At 31.9% G+C, this 20,103-nt stretch overlaps 2 protein-coding genes and 1 long non-coding RNA gene across 3 annotated transcripts; all 3 read left to right on the top strand.

Annotated features, from left to right (window-relative positions):
- Positions 1 to 3,297: 3,297 nt before the first annotated feature.
- On the top strand, positions 3,298 to 5,216 carry LOC105964629 (oil body-associated protein 1A). Its single transcript, XM_012989133.2, has 3 exons — positions 3,298 to 3,473; positions 3,572 to 3,975; positions 4,803 to 5,216. The coding sequence occupies exons 1-3, from the start codon at positions 3,337 to 3,339 to the stop codon at positions 4,979 to 4,981; spliced, it is 720 nt and encodes a 239-aa protein (XP_012844587.2). The 5' UTR covers positions 3,298 to 3,336; the 3' UTR covers positions 4,982 to 5,216.
- Positions 5,217 to 6,623: 1,407 nt separating this feature from the next.
- On the top strand, positions 6,624 to 7,370 carry LOC148769055 (uncharacterized). The gene is made up of 2 exons (XR_016032006.1): positions 6,624 to 6,734; positions 7,095 to 7,370. It is a non-coding gene; the product is annotated as an uncharacterized LOC148769055 (long non-coding RNA).
- A 3,409-nt stretch (positions 7,371 to 10,779) lies between these two features.
- On the top strand, positions 10,780 to 12,668 carry LOC148769054 (light-mediated development protein DET1-like). Its single transcript, XM_088820818.1, has 5 exons — positions 10,780 to 10,963; positions 11,079 to 11,189; positions 11,471 to 11,616; positions 12,108 to 12,123; positions 12,432 to 12,668. Exons 2-5 carry the CDS (start codon positions 11,120 to 11,122, stop codon positions 12,560 to 12,562), a joined length of 363 nt encoding a protein of 120 aa, XP_088676944.1. The 5' UTR covers positions 10,780 to 10,963; positions 11,079 to 11,119; the 3' UTR covers positions 12,563 to 12,668.
- Positions 12,669 to 20,103: the final 7,435 nt, after the last annotated feature.

Below are 20,103 nucleotides of genomic sequence, written 5' to 3'. Positions count from 1 at the left end.
ATATATATATATATATATATATATATTATATTATATGTTGAGCTCTTGTGTTGTGTGTCGGGTGTAAGTTTTAACTTCACTTGAACGTGCAATTTCGGTGAGTTACAGCACGGAGCCTGTAATATTGTCGAAAACGCACACATTATCTTCCCGCAAATTTGATCCCAAACCTCCTTCTTCATTCTACACTTTGGTCCTGATATTTTCCTCCGAAGTGCAATTCCGACAAGAACATTATGATTGCTTTTCTCATGTGTCATTCTATACTCTGGTCCTGCTGTTCGCAGAGCACAAAATAAGTGACGAGTTCGTTACTGGAACACAACGAGGTGTACGGTAGATCTTGAAGACTCACATGTGTTTTGGCAACATTCTGGATCAAATTGGACGTAAATCAACTACGTTGCTTGGTAGTTGTTTATTAATCGACTATCAGATTAATATAGTTGATTGAAGTATTAAATGGAATATTAGACATCAGAAAAACGATAAATCAATTATAAGGAAACATAGTTGTTTTATTATTAAACTATTTGGATCATGTTATTATTTTTAAATCTCTTTCAACTTTCGTTTAATGAAATGGTTTCTACATTATTTTTTAGTTTCTTCTTTTTTTTTTTGGTTGAGGAAGGGCTCAAACCAGATCTACTATGTTTTTTTAAGATCTGTGAATAATTATATTAAAAAAAAATCTTTGGATTAATTTGATTTGTTTTTGTTTGGTTCTTATCTTGTTCATTTTGTTATAAATCAGATGTAATTTATTTTTTGTATTTATTTGAAGATGATCCGAAATGCCCCAAGTGTGAGAGCGTTGTTTCGCTTGATTTCATGCACGATGAGAGGATCAGAGGATTTAAGAAATGAAAATTGATGCATAATTTAGATTTATTTGATATCCCCCACCCCCTTAAATAATTATTTGATATTCCTTTGAATTAATTCTTGAAAATTGCACGATGTGAGGATCCTCTGAAAATTGCACAATCAGAGGATTCCATGCTTTGTTTTTATGTTCGATCAATCGTTTTGAGTCTTCCGTCGCCGCTGAATTCTGACGTTAAAATATATTTCTCCATATTCCTCTATCTTCTCTCGATCTCAGTCTATTTTTTAGTGTAAAATTCAATTGCTGCAAAAAAAGTCGATGTTGAAGAAGACGGGCAACAACAGGCCAAGGAGAGAGAATCATCGATGTAGTAATATACAGTTATATGTAGTCGTATACAGTTAGTTATATGTGGTCATATACAATCATATGATTTTTTTTTGTGAATGTAAATTGAATATTTCATAAATAATAGTCATTTTTTATAATTTGTTAAATATGACTGAGGTACCCTATATAATTGAGAATATACAATTTTAAGTTAAAAATGTCAAAAAAATGGTATATGAAGCAAGAATATGACTATAGTTGACTATAGTCATATATAATCATATATAGTCATATTCGAAATAGTAAACCTTTCTTGAAAAAAAATCAAAAATTTAAAAAACAAATAACTAATTTTTTTTAAATTAAAAAATTATTTAAACAAAGAAAAAAGAAAAAAAGAAAAAGAAAACAAAAATAGTAAATGCAATTGGTGAAAATGCTGAACGTAATGGTATCTCAGAAAAAAAAAATTTAAGGGTAGATTTATCCTTATATATTTTCTACAGAGATGTATATTAAATGAGCCCTTAACCATATATTACACGCTCGGACCATTTTGTATTACCTTTAAGGGCGAATGACAAAAATGCCCATCACATGGGACTTAAATGCATTTTGGTCCATAAAAAAAACAGTCTTCTAATTAAACTCATCCCCATGTCTTTAGTCTAAAATACCCTCCATAATATAATTCTTATCAATTCCATCCATTATACTCTAACTTCCTTAATATTACACATTGACCTCGGATTTCAACAAATATATCACATTAACCCCCAAATTTTTTTTTTCAGAAAATAATTTTTTTTCTTAATTTTTTTTTCCGGCCAGATTCCGGCGTTGACTTTTTTTTTTTTTTTCCTGAAATTTTTTTCCGGCCGGTCAACCACCGTTGACCGCCGGTCTCCAGCGTTGATTTTTTTTTTTTTTTTTTTGAATTTTTTGTTCTTAGAAAAAAATTATTTTAATTAATATTACTGTCTTGGCTACTAAATTACTGTCTCAGACAGTAATATTACTGTTTGGGACAATAATATTATGAATATTATTTTCCCGAACAGTATTATTATTAATATTATTGTCTAAAACAGTTAAACTATTGTTGGAGACAGTAATTTAGCAGCCAAGGTAGTAATATTAATTAAAATATTTTTTTTAAGAAAAAAAAATTTCAATTATTAGTTAAATTACTGTCTCCGACAGTTAAATAACCACTGGAGACAGTAATTTATCAACGAATACAGTAATATTATTTAAAATATTTAAATAAAAAGTCAATTAACAGTTAAATTACTGTCTCCGACAGTTATATAACTGCTGGAGACAGTAATTTAGCAGCAAAGACAGTAATATTAATTAAAATATTTTGAAGAAAAAAAGTCAATTAACAGTTAAATTACTATCTCCAACAGTTAAATAATTGCCGGAAACAGTAATTTAGCAGCCAAGACAATAATATTAATTAAAATATTTTTTTAAGAAAAAACAATTTATAAAAAAGAAAAAGTCAACGTTGGAGACCCGGCCGGAAAAAAATTTCAGGGAAAAAAAAGTTTTTCAAAAAAAAAAAGAAAAGAAAAAGTCAACGCTGGAGGTCTCCGGTGGTGGCGGGTCAAAATTGAAATTAGGGTTAAAATTGGTTAATCGATGAAATTGGGCTAAATTGGAGTGTAAATCATGAAATTGGAGTTGAATTGAGTTTCAATGAATTGAGGGTAATTTTGGTATATATAAAATGATTTTCCTTATTTGCAAATAACATGGAATGAACTGGATTTATTTGAAAGACAAAAAAATTGAATATCGCTCTTTTAATTAAGTGCTCTTATTATGAAACTTTTTGTGATTAACCCTACATTTAACTAGTTGAATATTAAATTAAATAAATAAACAAATAGACATAAATCATGGGATGGAACAAAGTCCACATGTAACGTTACAACAGCACTCCCGCAAGTCGCCGAAACTCATGAAACGGTAGACAGCTCTTCCGCCACGTTCGAAAGAAAAGTGCCACGTGTCCCACCACTTGTCAGTCTGCATGCCACCATATTATCTACCATCATCATATCATATCATATATAGACGCATCTCTTCTTCTCCAAATCCCGATTACTAAACTCAAAAAAATTCCACAAAATTATTCCGATCGATAAAAAATAAAAATAAAAAAAATGGAAGGAGTGAACGTTTCGACTCACCCAGAAATCCCCGGCGAGCCAACTCAGACATCCACCGCCCTCCTCGAGAAAGCAACCGCCGCCATCCAAGGCTTCGGCCCCATCAACAAAATCCACCAGCACCTCTGCGCGTAATCAATCAATCAATCAATTAAATAATCAAAATCAAATTCCTCCAAATTAAATCAATTATATATATTAATTAGTTTTGCTCAATGATCATTATCAGATTCCATTTCTACGGGGACGATATGACGAGGCAGGTGGAGGCGCACCACTTCTGCGGGCACCAGAACGAGGAGTTCCGGCAGTGCCTGATCTACGACCGCCCCGACGACGACGGCCGCCTGATCGGGCTGGAGTACATAGTCTCGGAGGAGCTTTTCCTGACTCTGCCCGACGACGAGAAGAGGTTCTGGCACTCGCACGAGTTCGAAGTGAAGAGCGGCGTGCTGTTCATGCCGGGGGTGCCCGCCCCCATCCAGCGCCAGGATTTGGAGAAGGTTGTTAAAACGTACGGGAAGGTGATCCATTTCTGGCAGGTGGATAGGGGGGATAGCTTGCCACTTGGCATACCGCAGGTTATGATGGCCCTCACTAGAGATGGCCAGCTTTATGACAACCTTGCTCAAGGTCTAATTTCATCTTATTTACTTTAATTAATCTATATATACATATTTCATTTCTTCCATATATATATATTTGGATAAATTACGAAAACACCCCTGGATTTAGGTTTAATAACGAAAAACACCCCATCTATCTGCAATAACCAATATCCTCATCAGATAACTGTACGTTGATGGAGTTCTTTTAACAAACATGTCTATTATACCTATGTTAAATAGGTGAGAAATAAAAGAAATTATGTGAAATTGTGTAAATTGTAAATTGTAAATTGTGTAAAGTCTATTTCCTCGGAAAAAAATCCGTGAAAAAGTTACACTTTTTGGATTACTTCAAAACAAATATGAGGGGTTTCTGGTATTGGTAATTACAAATAGGTGGGGTGTTTTTTGTTATTTAGTCTAAGTTCAGGGGTTTTTCCGTGGTTTTTCCTACATATTATGAGTAGTTTTGGAAGTTGGAACAAAATTTTCAATTTTTGCTCCAAATTTTCCAATTTTTTTGACCTATACTAATTTTTGAAAATAATTCCTAGAATATTATATATTGTGCATTTTATTCTTTAGAACATAAAGAATAAAAAATTCTTAAATTCCGCCGATTCATGAATGATTTGGTTTTTCATTCCAATTTCCGGATTTTGATATTTGATTCTCCCAATTTTTTTGGATAAAAAACGGATTAGTTTTTTACTTTAGAAAAAAAATCGGAATCTTTCCCAAAGCTACTAATTTGCCCAAAGCTACTAATTTGGGTATGCTTTCGTCTGATTTCCACCCCTAATTCATGAGTAATTGTGTCATATTTTTCATATTTTTATGCACGCATGGCAGATGTGGAGAAGCGTTATAACGTGTCGTTTGCGAAGGAGAGGGAGAATAGGACTTACATGGAGGGGCCGTCGCACGGGATACACCCGATGGCTAACGGTGGTGGGCAAGGGCTGAAGACGGTGCTCCGGGAGGTGGATTGTAAGCCGGCGGCTGCTTCGACGGCGAGGGTGTTTGTGTGATTCGGTTCCCTACGCATGATATATTTTATTGCTCTTAGTGCAGTGTATTCCCTGTGTTGTTGTGATGTAAGTAATTACGAAATAGTTTATATGTTTTCGATATAATTATGAGTTTGGCTGTGGGATGTATATTCTATATATTTTGGCTGTGTACGTATGTAGTATCGAAGTTTGTTGTTTGAAACACCTGCTTATATAAAGCCAAGTGAAGCCAAGCGTTTTGTCGTTTTTGAAATTTTTCGATGATTTTCTAACTATGGTGAAGAAGGGAAAATTAGATGTTTGAATCGTAGATTTACATAATATAATACACAACCATGTGTCACTCTTAGGACATAAGGTGTTTGCGTATCAGACACTCGGATACTATACTCGCGGATACTCTTCGGACACCTGTGTCGGGCCGGGCTGTGTCTGTGAATTCATCCAAATAGGACACCCGTGTTGGATTGTATCTGTAAATTTAGGAAAAATAGGATACACATATCCTAACTTCGATACCTTTTTCAAAAACTTTGTGAATGGGATTTCTTAGTGACTCTCATTTATTTATCACCAACGAACTTCTTAGTGACTCTCATTTATTTATCACCAACTGGCGCCACGTTTTATAAGTATGCCTCTATATTTTTAATATTTTACGCGGAACCCAGCGCATACGTATCCTAGTTTTTTAAAATGCTGTATCTCCGTGTCCGTGTCCGCGTATAGCCGTGTCCGCATTTCCGTGTCCGTGCATTATAGGTAGTTATTTAATTAAATTTACAAATTTACTCGGCATAAATAATCAAGAAGAGGAAGAGGCGACAAAACTCTCTTTCTTTCGATCCCAAAACTGAAGTCGTGATTACTATTCGCGACCTTAAATCTAAAGTCGCCATTTCTATTGTACTAAGAAGAAACTTTTTTTTTTCCCTTCAATCTCAAAACTAAGGTCGTGCTTACTATCAGCGACCTTAAATCGAAAGTCGCCGTTTCTATTGTACTACATATTATCAAGAAGTAAAACCAAAAATAAGAGAAGTTCCAATCCTTTGGATGGAATGGGTGTTTCAACTTTCATGTTGACATAGACAATCAGGGGCGGAACTAGGATGAAAATGTAGGGGGGCTAACTAAAATTTCGGGGTTCGGGGCAGCGCCTCAAAATTTTTTTTTAGGTTCACAAGACATTGCAAAAATAAGTTTGTATTGATATGTTTTAATTAAAATGTCATATATATAATAATTTTTATCGTATTTTAAGCATGACAAAAAAAATTTAAATTAATTCAAATTATTTAATAATGTATCGTACTTAATATTTTGGGGATTCATGGCCTCGTCTCATATTAATTGTTAGAGTTATTGATAAAAAAAATTAAGGATCAAGAAACATATTTGAAAAAACTTTAGGGAGCTAAAAGTAATATCAAAAAATATAGTGCCAAAATACCTAAATTTTTTTTTTTTTTAATCTTGGGGGGTAAACAGCCCCCCCAGCCCCCCCCTTCTACGTTCCGCCAATGTAGACAATGCACATACACAATAAATGCTAAAAGTTAATTACTACATCTCAAAACATATGCAGAGTAAAACTGACATAATTAATTAATACTGCAATAAAGAGATAACAAAATGACATTATAAAAACACTTCTTCAAAAACATAGCTTCTTATATATTGCAATTCAATTCATAAGAACTATTTAATCAAGAAATGGAACTTAAGATAGTTTTCTTAGTCGTCCTCGTCCTCGTCTTCGCTTCAACTGGTTAGCTCAAATCACAATTTCCTAATATATATTGTTTTATTTCATGCTATATTATGTTTAATCATGTGTGTGTGTATATATATATATATATATATATATATATATATATATATATATATATATATATATATATATATATATATATATATATATATATATATATATATAAACATGCATATATATAAATACGGACACGCACGCGCGCACACACACGATTTCACGTAAATTTATATTCGAGATGATGCCGGCATATTTTTAACTCAACGTATTACGTACAAGCTAGACCGCGACCTCAATGAATTGATACATATGAAGCTATAACAAAATTTAATATGATGAAATTAATTATATTATTTGCAGAGAAAGTTAAATCGAGGGATGCACCGAGTCCAGTCGTTGGAGATGATTATCAAGATCCATGGTACGAATATTGTGCGAGTGTTAGTTGCGAGACAAAGGAAAGATGTGGGTTCTGCTCTGGGCAATGTGTCGACTCATATTGCAGAGCCTATTAAAAAAAATTAAATCTCAAAGATGCTAATATATATAGGTCACGACGAGTTATCTCGTTAATGTGATATATTGTATTGCACTTTGCAAATTGTACGAATAAATAAAATTGTTATTTACTTCTAATTAGTTATCTCGTTTTTTTAGCACTGCACTGTCGCATTTACCCTCCTACACTATCAATGTGACCCCTGGCTTTTACAGTCAACCGATAAGAGTTTTAAGTAGTATGCATGGTGCATTTACATTTTTATCCTTACATTTTTTACCGTTGCCACTGCAAGCCATGAATCGATGAAAACTTTTTTTGTGGAACTTCAGCATTTTCTAGCAACAATACAAAGCACCGTGTTTTCCTTCGATGAAGCGACTTTATTTCACTCGATTCTCATTTCATTTTAGTTTAAGTTATGTTCTACTCGATGAAGTATCCGATCCGTAGTAGGTGAATTTTATATTTGGTTTACAATGGGGTGCAAAGCTCATATACTTTATGAACAATGTATTTCGAATTAATTTCTTTGTCAATATGCAGTAGCATGTATGCATTCTTGATGTTCATTTTTTTTTTATGAATATATGCTGTCTTTTTATGTTTTTATAGAGGATGTGCGTTTTTTATGTTGTTGTTTCTCATACTTTATGAGTTTACCCGGCTCGAATCATTAAAACATATTTAAATTAATTATTCACTAAAATATAGTTATGGGTAAATTAGACAATTGATGTTAATCTGTTTTATATTGATTTAATAAAAAATATTAATCGAAGGCTACTTTGGTAACTGATTCATTATTTCCTAGGGTCAAGATATAATCTTACAAAATTAACGGTAATTGGAGCATGTCTCATATGAGTTTAGAACACAGAGTATTTTTCCCTAGACAAATCCGTAAACACAATAAATGTTACGAAATTTGATTGAAAGATAAACAAAGTTTCGAAAAAGGAAAAATGAGTTTTTATGCATAAGTCTCTGAGCAATCATATTTATTATTCTAGGTTCATGAGCTATATCTCTTTCGCTAATAAGCCCTTCCCTTTAATATTTATTGTAAATGAAGACAAAATTAATGTATATGACAAAATTACCACCAATCTTGTAAACCCAAATTCTAATTGTAACACCAATTTAACTTTAATTTAATCAATTTTGGCCAAAAATATCTAATTTTGACTTTCTCTTTTTAGTAACTTTTCTTTTCTGATTATTTTTCTTGTCGTCGGTCTCCGGCGTTGGTGTTTTTTTTTTTTTTTTTTTTTTTTTTTTTTTTTCTCATCCTTCTTCCTATACGACATCTAGATATATCTCCCATGTGACTTTATTTTGAATCACCCTATAGAAGTCGGCCTACAAAAATACAATATTATATAAGTATACCATCATTATCCGCTTATGATGCTAGGCGTAGGCTGCGTAGTTATTCCATACTATCACTATATTAACATTATATTAATACATATCATATTTAATACTATGATCACATAATGATTAACAAATTGAAAATGTATACGTTAACAGAAATGAAAACACACCATAAACCCCATAAATGCTTAGTTCATTATTTTCAAACCAGCCCAAACAAAATCTTCCTGAATTCGCCCCTAGATCTATACACGAACCTTGGGACCAGCACCAGCCCTATGATAACATACATATATGATGAGCTTAAATTAGCCACATACAATAATATAAGTTTCCTTTTTGTTTTATTCAATAGATTATTAGATCTTGTCATAGGTTTGAATATTCATACCTTGTATGTTTATGAGATCACTAAATAATGCGAATAAGAAAGACTATTAAACAATATGAGCAAGACAATGTGCATAAGATAATGTATATGGGTGGTCCAATTTATTAAATTCCTTTTTTATCCAAGAAGGACTGTCCCTTTTCTCTACACATGACCTAGTATATATACTACTACAATATGGGCCCTTTTGGGCTTGTTTACATTTCCTAGATAGAAAAGCCGTCATCCTGTCTATTTTGCCACGTGGCGAATTCTTATTGGTTCTTTTCACTGTTCCTCAGTCAGTTCAAACCTGCCACCCATCCTTTACGTCCCAGAATTGTCCCCTGCACGACTTTCGAGCGCCGACGTAATGCTTACTTCGTCAGGCGTGGGATTACCTCGCAAGCCTATCTCGTAGGTTTTATACTTCGTTAATCACCTTTTGCGGTATTGGGCTTTCTTCAACTTGACCTGGGCCTTCCCCCTGGGCCCAAGTCGGCCCTGACCATCCAGTTTCACTTACTTGGGTTTGGGCCTTTCCTCTAGGCCCAAATTAGTCCGGATCAATATATACATGCAAATATATGTAGGATATATAGGAAGGGGTTATTAGCAATAAGCCCCTCATATAACTAAGAAAGAGTGATATGTCCATCTCTTAATTTTTTTTTTTTGTGATAACCCCCTAAATTTTTTATTCCCAATACTACCCTTATGTCAATTAGCACGATTTGTACCAATTATTTCTTTTTTTCTCTCTTTTCCTAACAACACGTCACCTAGTTCCTAAAAATCTGCTACCAAATCAAAAAAAAATATTGAATTTTTTAATTTTTAATTTTTATTATTTTCGGACTTTATTTAGCATTTTTTTACCTTTTTTTTTTATTTTTTTATTTTTTAATATCTATTTAATAATTTGTTTTAAAAATTTTCTTAAGCAAAAAATTGATTTATTTTTTCGATAGGTTTATTACGCCGAATATGACTATAGTTGAATATAACTATATGTGACTATATCAACTGTAGTCATATTCTTTCTTTATATTGCAGTTTTTTACATTTACGACTTAAAAAATCCGATTATATTGTGGTTACAGTCATGTTTACCAAATTATATAAAACAACAAATATTCTCTATTGTTTACGAAAACAATCCAATCAACATCTACACAAAAAATCACAATTTGAATCTTGTTATTACAAGTCAATTTGAAACGAGAAGATATAACATATTCGAATATGACTACAGTCATATTCAACAATAGGTATAGTCGAATATGACTACAATCATATTCAAGAATAGTCATATTCGAATATGACTATAGTCATGTTACTGTTGCTGCTCAAATCTGAAACTGTATGTTCAAATCTTGAGAAAAAAAAAAAGAGAAATCGAAAAATACATAAATAGAGACTGAAATATAACGAAAGAGAGGGAGGGGGAGTCGCCGACAACGATGGTGGCGACGGTGAACGAAAGATAGAGTAAGAGATGTGGCGACGGTGGTAGTGGTGGTGGACCACTACACCAAAATGAGATTTTTCTAACAGCATAAATTTGTGATTTCTAACGGATATATGCCGTTAGAAATTGCTAACAGCTATATCCGTTAGAAAATTCACCTATCCGTTACTATTAATAATAATTTATTTGTATTAAATTAGTAACAATTGAAAAGTTATTCCTAACGGTTGGTATGTGTTAGTTATACATGAACTAAATCTATAATATATTATATAATTACATTAAAATTAAAATTAAGGAATTTTCGTTATTTATTAATTATTAAAAACTAACCCATTCTCTATCTTCTAGTCTGATGAAGGAAAAGAAAACCGATGGGGTGAGATAGAACGTCTAGGGTTATCGGTTCTCTTGCACCACCACCGACAGTACACTTTTTAAATTCAAAATTCGACGGCGAACAACAATATTGGATGCAGGATGCTTCAGCAAAAGTTGTTCGTTGATTTATGGTAATTTTTAATTTTTATTCGCATATTCTTCAAATCGGAAGTGTTTTCAGATCGTTTTTTTGCGATAGGTTCTAAACTTTTTCGCTTTTGATTTGATGAAATCACCAAATCAAAGAATCCAGATTCTTCAGATTCGACTCTGGCAATCTCGTTGATATGCGGTCGGTTGGAGAATATTGCCGTGAAGATGATGAGATTTTCCCCAATTCCGGTGATCCGGCAACTGGTATATTCACACGCTCTAAAATTGATACCACAAGGAAGAGATGAGCTTAATGAATAATGATATATTTTTTATTCCTTTTTAGATTTTTATTTCATTTTACAGTTTCTTGTTGAGAACTTGGTTATCTGTGTTAGTTTGATGGGCATTTGTTTTTGTTAAATTGCAGTCTATTTTAACTCTGGCAGAAGTACAACTTATAATTTTATTTCATTTTACAGTTTATTGTTGATAACTTAGTTATCGGTGTTGTTTTGATGGGCAGTTCTATTGTTAAATTTCAGTGTATGTCAACTCGGGCAAAAGTAGAACTGCTAAAGTAGTGAATGGCTCGGAACATATCGAACATATTCCTGAAGCTTCTTGTTTGAGTGGTTTCAAACAGTGCATTCTCTCATTCATATCGAATGAAGAAGATGACCCAACATTGGTGAGTAGTATATAAGTAGTGATGAAAATCATAAAGATTTTTGAACTCCTTTTCTTTTATTAAAATCTGCCGGACTTATTGCAATGGCGAGCCGTTGAGTTTTTATTATAATGTCTTGATATTTTCTGCTTTTAATTCCCAAGAAAACATTTTTTGTTCACCTAACATTACCTATCAACTTTTGTGTAATGTATCTGTTTGTTTGTCTGAGAATACAATGCCTGAAGAAGAAGTTTTATTTCAATTTTCAAGATTATGTTGATTTGGTTATATGGAAGGTAAGAATCTCAAGTACATATTATTGAAATCCTAATTTACATCTACAACTTTTTAACAACTTTTTGATTATGTCGCACCATGTCCAATTTTTAGACCGCCATCACCTATTGATCAAGTTTAGCAGGGTCGCAGTATCATGTATTCTTACTATTGAATAGTACCATGTATTATTACAATTGGGTTTTAGTAACTTATATTTCCTGGTGCGACAGGCGGGACTGCATACAGGTAATAACCTTACATTTTTTGTTTTATATATAATGTGGAGACAATGCATTTTATTAGGTCTGTATAATATTGTTGTACTAACATTTTTCATTATTTTTGACGATTTTTGTTGTATTATATATGGTATGCTAAATGAACAAAAAGAGTTATAAGATCTATAGTTCTTTGTTCTTTGTCCATGATTTATATTACGGTTCATGTAACAGAGTATATCCACATGATTTCATGTCATTTTGCTCAACGCGATAAGGAAATATCAGGTAATTGCATTTTTTTCTAACATAATTTTCTCTTGTCTATGGATTCAGGTCAAAATGCTCTGAATGTCGGAACTGGGGGGAACACCCCGGTATGGGTTATGGGTCGGGTTGGTGATATTAACAGCTTGATAGGTAGGAATTCTATAATCCTTGTTCAAGGGATATGTTATTTTTCTTGAGAGTTGGTACATGTGTTTAAGATCTCTGTTTGGTAGATTTGCATGAGTCTTGAGACTTATGGTTACTGTATTGATTTATTAATGAAATATAATGGTGTATTGTATATATCGATTTTTTTATACTTCAGAATCATTTTTATGTAACTAAAGAGACCTTATGTGTTATAAATTGCTATTTATTTCAAAATTCAGAGCAATATATATATATATATATATATATATATATATATATATATATATATATATATATATATATATATATATATATATATTATTTTATTTAAACCTTTTTTTTTTGTTTTTTTTTCTTAATTTTCTGACGGTTATATCCGTTAGGAATTTAGAAGCAAGTGTTAAAACACAAACCGTTACAAAGATGTTTCTAATGGATAACAACCGTTAGAAATATTTATTTTTCTAACAGTTTGTTAATTATTCTAACGGTTTATATCCGTTAGAAATCTCGACCATTAAATTTCTCACGCACTATTTCTAACGGTTTTAATCCGTTAGAAAAATTATTTGTAATGGATATATCTGTTGGTAAATAGCGTTTTTGGTGTAGTGGACATATCTGAATTTTTTTTTTACAAAATCGAGAGATAACGAAAAAGGGAGAAAGAGCCTTACGTGGAGATGAAGGAGGCCGCGACAGCAACGAGCGGCGATGGTGGTGGTGGTGTACAGATCTATGTTGAGACGATGGTGGTGTAAAGAGAGAGAAATCGAGAGAGATAACGAACAAGAGAAAGATATTTATGTGGAGACGACGGAGGAAGCGGCGGCAACAACGAGCGGCGGTTCAGGAAAGCGGAATTTTCGGAGAGAGTTGAGGGATTTAGGTGGAGATGTGGAGAAGAGAGAAGATGCAAGTGATAGAGGTGGGCCCAATAATTAGGGTTATAGTAGTTGAGGGTATTTTTGTCTTCTCACACGAATACAGGGGGGTCTCACTAATTTATAATAAATTTTAGGTGTAGCCACAAGTCTTTAAAGTCAACTAGTATTCTTCCGCGTGCGATGCACGAGATAACACTTTTAAAAGTGAAAAATAATTAATTTAGTACGTGACAATAACAATTATAATAAAAATACATTATACTATAATAACAAAATTTATTAGTGATATTTAAATTACAGTAACAACATCAACATTCATACAAATTTGATAATATATTATAAACCTATTCAGCAACCGATTATATAAACTCAATTTTCCTAATATGAAATTGATTGTTAAATAAATGAATCAATTAATAAAGAAAATAATTATAATAAAAATAATTAATTAAAAATATTAGTAGAAGAAAAAATAGGAAAATAAGATGCCATTAAAAGAAAAGGTGAATAATAAACAAAGATGCAAATCGTTGCACTGAGATAAGAACGAAAAAGATAAAGAAAAATATTATAAAAAAATTAGTAGAGAAAAAAATTACAAAAAATTCTTTAGGATTTGTTTGGGTTGCCCCAACGTTTCATTCTTTTATATATACGATTGAGTTTAGTCAAAATATTACTATTTGAGGGTTATTGCATATTTTCCATGAGGGAATTAGGTGTATACTACAGAGTACAGAACATCAACAAACCAAACAGATGACAAACTGGAGTTTAAAGTTAACGTAGACAAGCCATATAATAAATGAGTTACATCTCAAAACATATGTAGCAGTAAACTGACATAATTAATTAATTAATTAATTAATTAATGCTGCAATAAAGAGAGAACAAACTCTCACATTATAAAAGCACTTCATAAACATAGCTTCTTATATATTGCAATTCAATTCATAAAAATTATTTAATAAAGAAATGGAACTTAAGATAGTTTTCTTAGTTGTCCTCGTCCTCGTCTTCGCTTCAACTGGTTAGCTCAAATCACAATTCCCTAATATATATTGTTTTATTTCATGCTAAATTGTGTTTGTGTGTGTCCATATATATATATATATAATATACTGGCACGCACGCGCACACACACGATTTCACGTAAATCTATTCGAGATGATGACGGTATATTTTTAACTTAACATATTAAGTACAAGCTAGACTGATCGACATCGGCGGAACTATTAAGGGGCTGGGGGGCTGTTGACCCCCCAAAATTTAAATTTTTTTTAGGTATTTTGGCATTGCATTTTTTGAATATTACTTTTAGCCCCTCAAAGTTTTTGTAAATATGCGTTCTAATCTTTAATTTTTTTATCTCTTCTCCACACACACACACACACACACACACACACACACACACACACACACATATATATATATATATATATATTCTATTAAATATAAAATTTAAAATAAAATGGTTAAAACTTCTATTATTTTAAAATTTATGAATAACTTATTTTTGATTTTTTTGTCAATGACTCTACAAAATAACATGAGACGATGCCATGAATTCCCAAAATATTAAGTATGATACATTATTAGAATAATTTTGATTAATTTAGATTTTCTGTCACGCTTAAAATATGATAAAATTATAATATTTATGTCATTTTAATTAAACAAATTCAATATAAACTTATTTTTGCAATGTCTTGTGAACCTATTTTTTCTTTTTTCTGGACGCTGCCCCGAACCATGAAATTTTAGCTAGCCCCCCCCCCTACGTTTTTATCCTGGTTCCGCCCCTGCCGATCGGCCTAAATCAATAAGCTAACAAGTAACTTGTTATGAATTTATTGTACATATGAAGTTATAATAATAAAGTTATCAATTTTTATCGTTTCAAAATTAAAATTTAATTAATATGATGAAATTAATTATATATATATCTCCTAATTAATTAATTATAATTGCAGAGAAAGTTAAATCTAGGGATGCACCAAGACCAAGTCCAGTCCTTGGAGAGGATTATCAAGATCCATGGTATCAATATTGTGAGACTATTGAATGCGAGACGAGTACAATATGCCAGATGTGCTCCGGACAGTGTGTCAACTCGCGTTGCAAAGCGCCAGCATGATTTAAAAAAAAATTAAAAAAAAAACAAAATCTCGAGTTGTTGATGTATACGTCGCAAATAATTTAGCTCGTCGATCAATGTAATATATTGTTTGCGGTTTGCATATGTTACGACTAAATGAAATAATTATTTACTTGATCTAATTAGTTGATTTGCTTATTAACTTCTTTTATAACTTTTTTGGTTTTTAGTTGGTTCATGGATCTTTAAACATGTAATTCTTTTCAAAAATTTCCAGAGATTTCATAGTCCCGAATCACATCGTCCAATCATTCACTATAAAGACTATGAGTTATTTACGAATTTTCATGAGAACGACGAGGTTGAGCACCTTGAGGGAGATATTCATCCCAGTTTTGTAGATATTTTTGCGTATGATGAGAGTGGGATGAAGATGATGGTAGAGGACCTTGAGAAGAAAATTCTATCCACATCGCAACTTCGGGTTTGATTGTGACAGATGAGATGAGTATCAAAATTTGAGGTAGAGCTTACTCCAAAAATCGAATATGTTGGGTACGAGTTTGAGATATCGGTAGGTAAGCAACCCATCCTGGTCTCCTACCGACTAATTTCCGAAGCAAACGAGAAGTACCATGGATTGCGATGGTCGTTACAAGATTGCAATCTAGTCCATGATATGATTGCAGAGTATGTATTAAGATTGATTGTTGGATGGATGCACAATATACAGAGCTTTGGATTGGATATTATCCATCCAAATTTTGTCGAGCCGTCTATAGTAAAACATGAATCTCAACGGGAGGCAACCCATTATTTATTTATCGTCATTTGTTTTATTTGTTTATTTATACATAATTTTTTTCCTTGTATTTCAATACAAGTATTTTTAAAATTAATATTATTATCAACAATCAATTATAAATTATGTAAGGGTAAATTACAACCACCTCTTGAGGTATGGTCAATTTACAAAAAAATCCTTGTTATTTGAATAATTACATCTACCCCTCAACTATGATTTTTACTTACATCTACACCCTTATGGATGGTGCCAAATTCAACATAATCATCTAGATTTTATGGAATGTGCTCTAGTTTGTACTCAACTATGATTTTTACTTACACCTACACCCTTATGGTGCCAAATTCAACATAATCATCTAGATTTTATGGAATGTGCTCTAGTTTGTACTCTTGTTTTGTGTAAAAATACAGTTTCTGATGCACCACAGTCTGATATATATAAGCCAAAAAATACATCTTATGATGATCTTGCTTCAAAATGTGGAGTTCGAACTGGATAAAACGGGTACAAAAGTGATAATATTCCATATAATCTCGAAGATTCCACTAAATTTGAAACCACAAGGGTGGACGTGTAAGAAGATTTATAGTTGAGGGGTAGTTGTAATTACTCAAACAAGAGGGTTTTTTTTCATAATTTGACCATACCTTAGGAGAGTGGTTGTAATTTACCCATTACGTAGTTAATTAGAAAAGTAACAAAAATATCTTGAAATTTGCTATTCAAACATGTTTCTATTTTTTTTTAATTGCAAAATGAACCTTAAAGTTTCCAGCAGGTGTCCTCGAGTATCGGATACGAAACGTGTCCGAAACGCGGAAACATTAAAAAGTTCAAGTTTCCGTGCTACATAGCTTACAATCAAACATGTTGCTACTCCACACTCCGTAGTCAATAGCTTATATTTTTTTAGGGCAAAATACATTTTACCCCTTGTACTATTTCTTATGTAACATTTACCCCCTCGTACTATGAAAAATACACTTACCCCCTTATTTTAACGGTCAACATATTTAACTCTTAACGGTGTTAGAAGTAAAATAAATTTAATATACTTTTAATAATCCTTACTAAATGACACATTTTCTTTATTTAAAAAAAAATATTACATGTACTATGAATATATTAAATAAATATTTAAGATAGCAATTCTTTTTTAAATTTTGAATTAAATATAATTTACTTGTTAAATATTTATATTAAAAATTAATATTCCGATAATATAATTTTTCATATATTATTTTATACAACCATGTAGCAAGTATAATTTTTCATATTATGGATTAAATTATTAAACTCATTAAAATTGTGTACATTTAATTTTCAGGGGTCTTAGGATATAGGTCCCTGGTGGGAAAACTTATTAGAACTAAATGACAAGTCTAACTAAACATTTGCTTCACATCCTTCATAAATTTTATTCCAAAAATGCCCTCCACACACAAAATATGAAATTTGCATCAAGTAACATTTAAACTGTGTTTATCATTTTTTATTAATCATTTAACATTTTCATTTTGCATTGAACATTTTTTTATTTTTTTTTACGTACAACACATTTACTCTTTTTTTTTTATTCATTTTCGTATTTTTTCAGTATTTTAAGAATCTATTTTTTTTCATTATTTTCTACGTGATATCAAAAATTATGAATTTAAAAAAAAAATCCGTCTCAGTCATGTATAGACATTCATAGGAAACTATAGGAAACTGTAGTAATCTGTAGTAACCTGTAGTAATCCATAGACATCTATGATAGCATATTCTTGAAACCCTAGTTTCTCCTTTTAACCCTAGCCGCCAGACACCCATAGTAACCCATAGACATCAAATCGAAATTTTTTGGATTTATCCCACCAAACCCTAGATCCACCCACCAAACCCTAGATCCGTGATGCCGAAAGCCACCCACCCCATCCACGCCTCTAAGGATACCACCGGCCACCCCACCCACGCTGCCATCACATATCCGCGCATCACCGCACCACCAACACCATTCTCGAACTCCGAGCGTCGTCGCTGGGCAGCGTTACCCTCGAAGCCGCCTCCGCTACGCATTCCATTGCCGCTTCAGATCCACCGCCTCCACCATAGATCCGACGCGCCACCGCTACCCACTTCGTCGGCGCCTTCACCATAGATTCACCGCAACCGCAGCCGCCGCCTTAATATTCAGATCTGCCCACTCCGCCGCCGCCTTCTCGTCCGCCGCCACCCCGTTTGCTTCTCCAATCAAAAAACTAGTTCAGAGAAAGGGAGAGAAAAAGAGAAAATAAAATGAGAGACAGAGAGAGAAAGAAAGAAAACGATGGAGAAAGAGGGAGAGAAAAGGAGAGAAAAAAGAGACGGGAGAGGGAGGGGATAGAGAGAGAATGAGGGGAGAAGAAATAGAAATAAATTTAATTAAAAAAAACTGAATGAATATGTAGATTGAATATTTAGGTTATAAGGGTAATTTAGGGATAAAAAAATAATTAAGGATGTATGTCATATATTGTTTCAAATTAAGGATTTAAATAAAAGATTGGTTTTGAACTTGTTATTTAGTTCAAATTAAGTTTCATTTGAGGGGCTCTTAGCATATTAACCCTAATTTTTAATATTTAATTGTAACATTAAATTTCGTATAGTGAATCTTAAATGTAAAAGGCTTAAGTGAATTTTGATGTTACAAATAAATAAAATAAATCATTAGCATATATTGTTAAAAAATATTACTGTAGAATTACAAATTTTAATATAAATATTTAATGAGTAAATATTTCTTCCTATATAAAAAAATTTATACATGTTAAATATTTATTTAACATATTTATCCACAATGAAAAGATATTTTTTTAATAAAAATAAGGTGTCATTTCTTATGGATTATTAAAAAGTAATAATATTTTTCTTATTTAATCAAAATTTAAAAATATTATTATCTTAAATATTTATTTAATTTATTCATAGTACATGTAATATTTTTTTAAATAAAAAAGTAGGGTTTTTGTGCATAAGTCCCCAACCAATCATCTTTATTATTCTAGGTTTAGGGGGTATACTATTTCACCAATAAGCCCATCCCTTTAATATTTATTATAAATTAAGGAAACATTCATGTATATGTCAATATTACCCTCAACCATTTATACTAAATTCTTAATTGTAACCCCAATTTAATCATTTTTGTCCACAAAAATCCAATTTTGACCACAAAAAATTAATTTTGACTTTTTTTGGAAGAATGTTTTAATATGCTCAAATTTCATCATTAACTTAATTTATTCTCAATTTGACCCCAAATTTCACAAATTATTCAATTTTGACCCAAATTTGTTTTTTCAAATTTTTTTTTCAAAAAAAAAAAGAATTTTGCCGCCGGATTCCGACGTTGACTTTTCAAAAAAAAAAATATTTCTTTTTCTTTTTTTTTTCTTTCTTTCGGATTTTTTCGCCGGCGTTGACTTTTTTTTTCTTTTCTTCCGGATTTTTTCGCCGGTTTTCGGTGCTGACCGGCGGTCTCCGGCGTTGACTTTCTTTAGTGTTTTTTTAAGTCTTTTTTTTGTTTGTTATTTTTACGTCGGCCGCTAAACTATGACCGTAATTGTGCTGTCATTGACAGTAAATTAACCTAATTATACTATCAATGACAGTTAATTAATGTAATTGTGCTGCCGTTGACAGTACATTTATGTAATTGTTCTGTCGTTGACAGTAAATTAACGTAATATTATAATATTTTCATTTTTTGTTATTTTTTTTTGATTTGTTGATAAATCAACGTAATTATATTACTGTAGTTGACAGTAAAAT

This window comes from Erythranthe guttata, chromosome 7 (genome assembly GCF_056151865.1).
Source record: "Erythranthe guttata isolate IM_541 chromosome 7, IM_541, whole genome shotgun sequence".
Taxonomy (NCBI): Eukaryota; Viridiplantae; Streptophyta; class Magnoliopsida; order Lamiales; family Phrymaceae; genus Erythranthe; species Erythranthe guttata.
Note: the sequence above shows the minus strand (reverse complement) of the source record. Positions and strands in the feature narration are given on the sequence as shown.

Excerpts from the sequence above, each read along its gene's own strand:
- LOC105964629 (XM_012989133.2), top strand. The coding sequence starts at position 3,337 with ATGGAAGGAGTGAACGTTTCGACTCACCCAGAAATCCCCGGCGAGCCA. Across the intron at positions 3,474-3,571 it reads ATCCACCAGCACCTCTGCGC|ATTCCATTTCTACGGGGACG; the intron begins GTAATCAATCAA and ends GATCATTATCAG. Across the intron at positions 3,976-4,802 it reads TTATGACAACCTTGCTCAAG|ATGTGGAGAAGCGTTATAAC; the intron begins GTCTAATTTCAT and ends CACGCATGGCAG.
- LOC148769054 (XM_088820818.1), top strand. The coding sequence starts at position 11,120 with ATGCGGTCGGTTGGAGAATATTGCCGTGAAGATGATGAGATTTTCCCC. Across the intron at positions 11,190-11,470 it reads TTCCGGTGATCCGGCAACTG|TGTATGTCAACTCGGGCAAA; the intron begins GTATATTCACAC and ends GTTAAATTTCAG.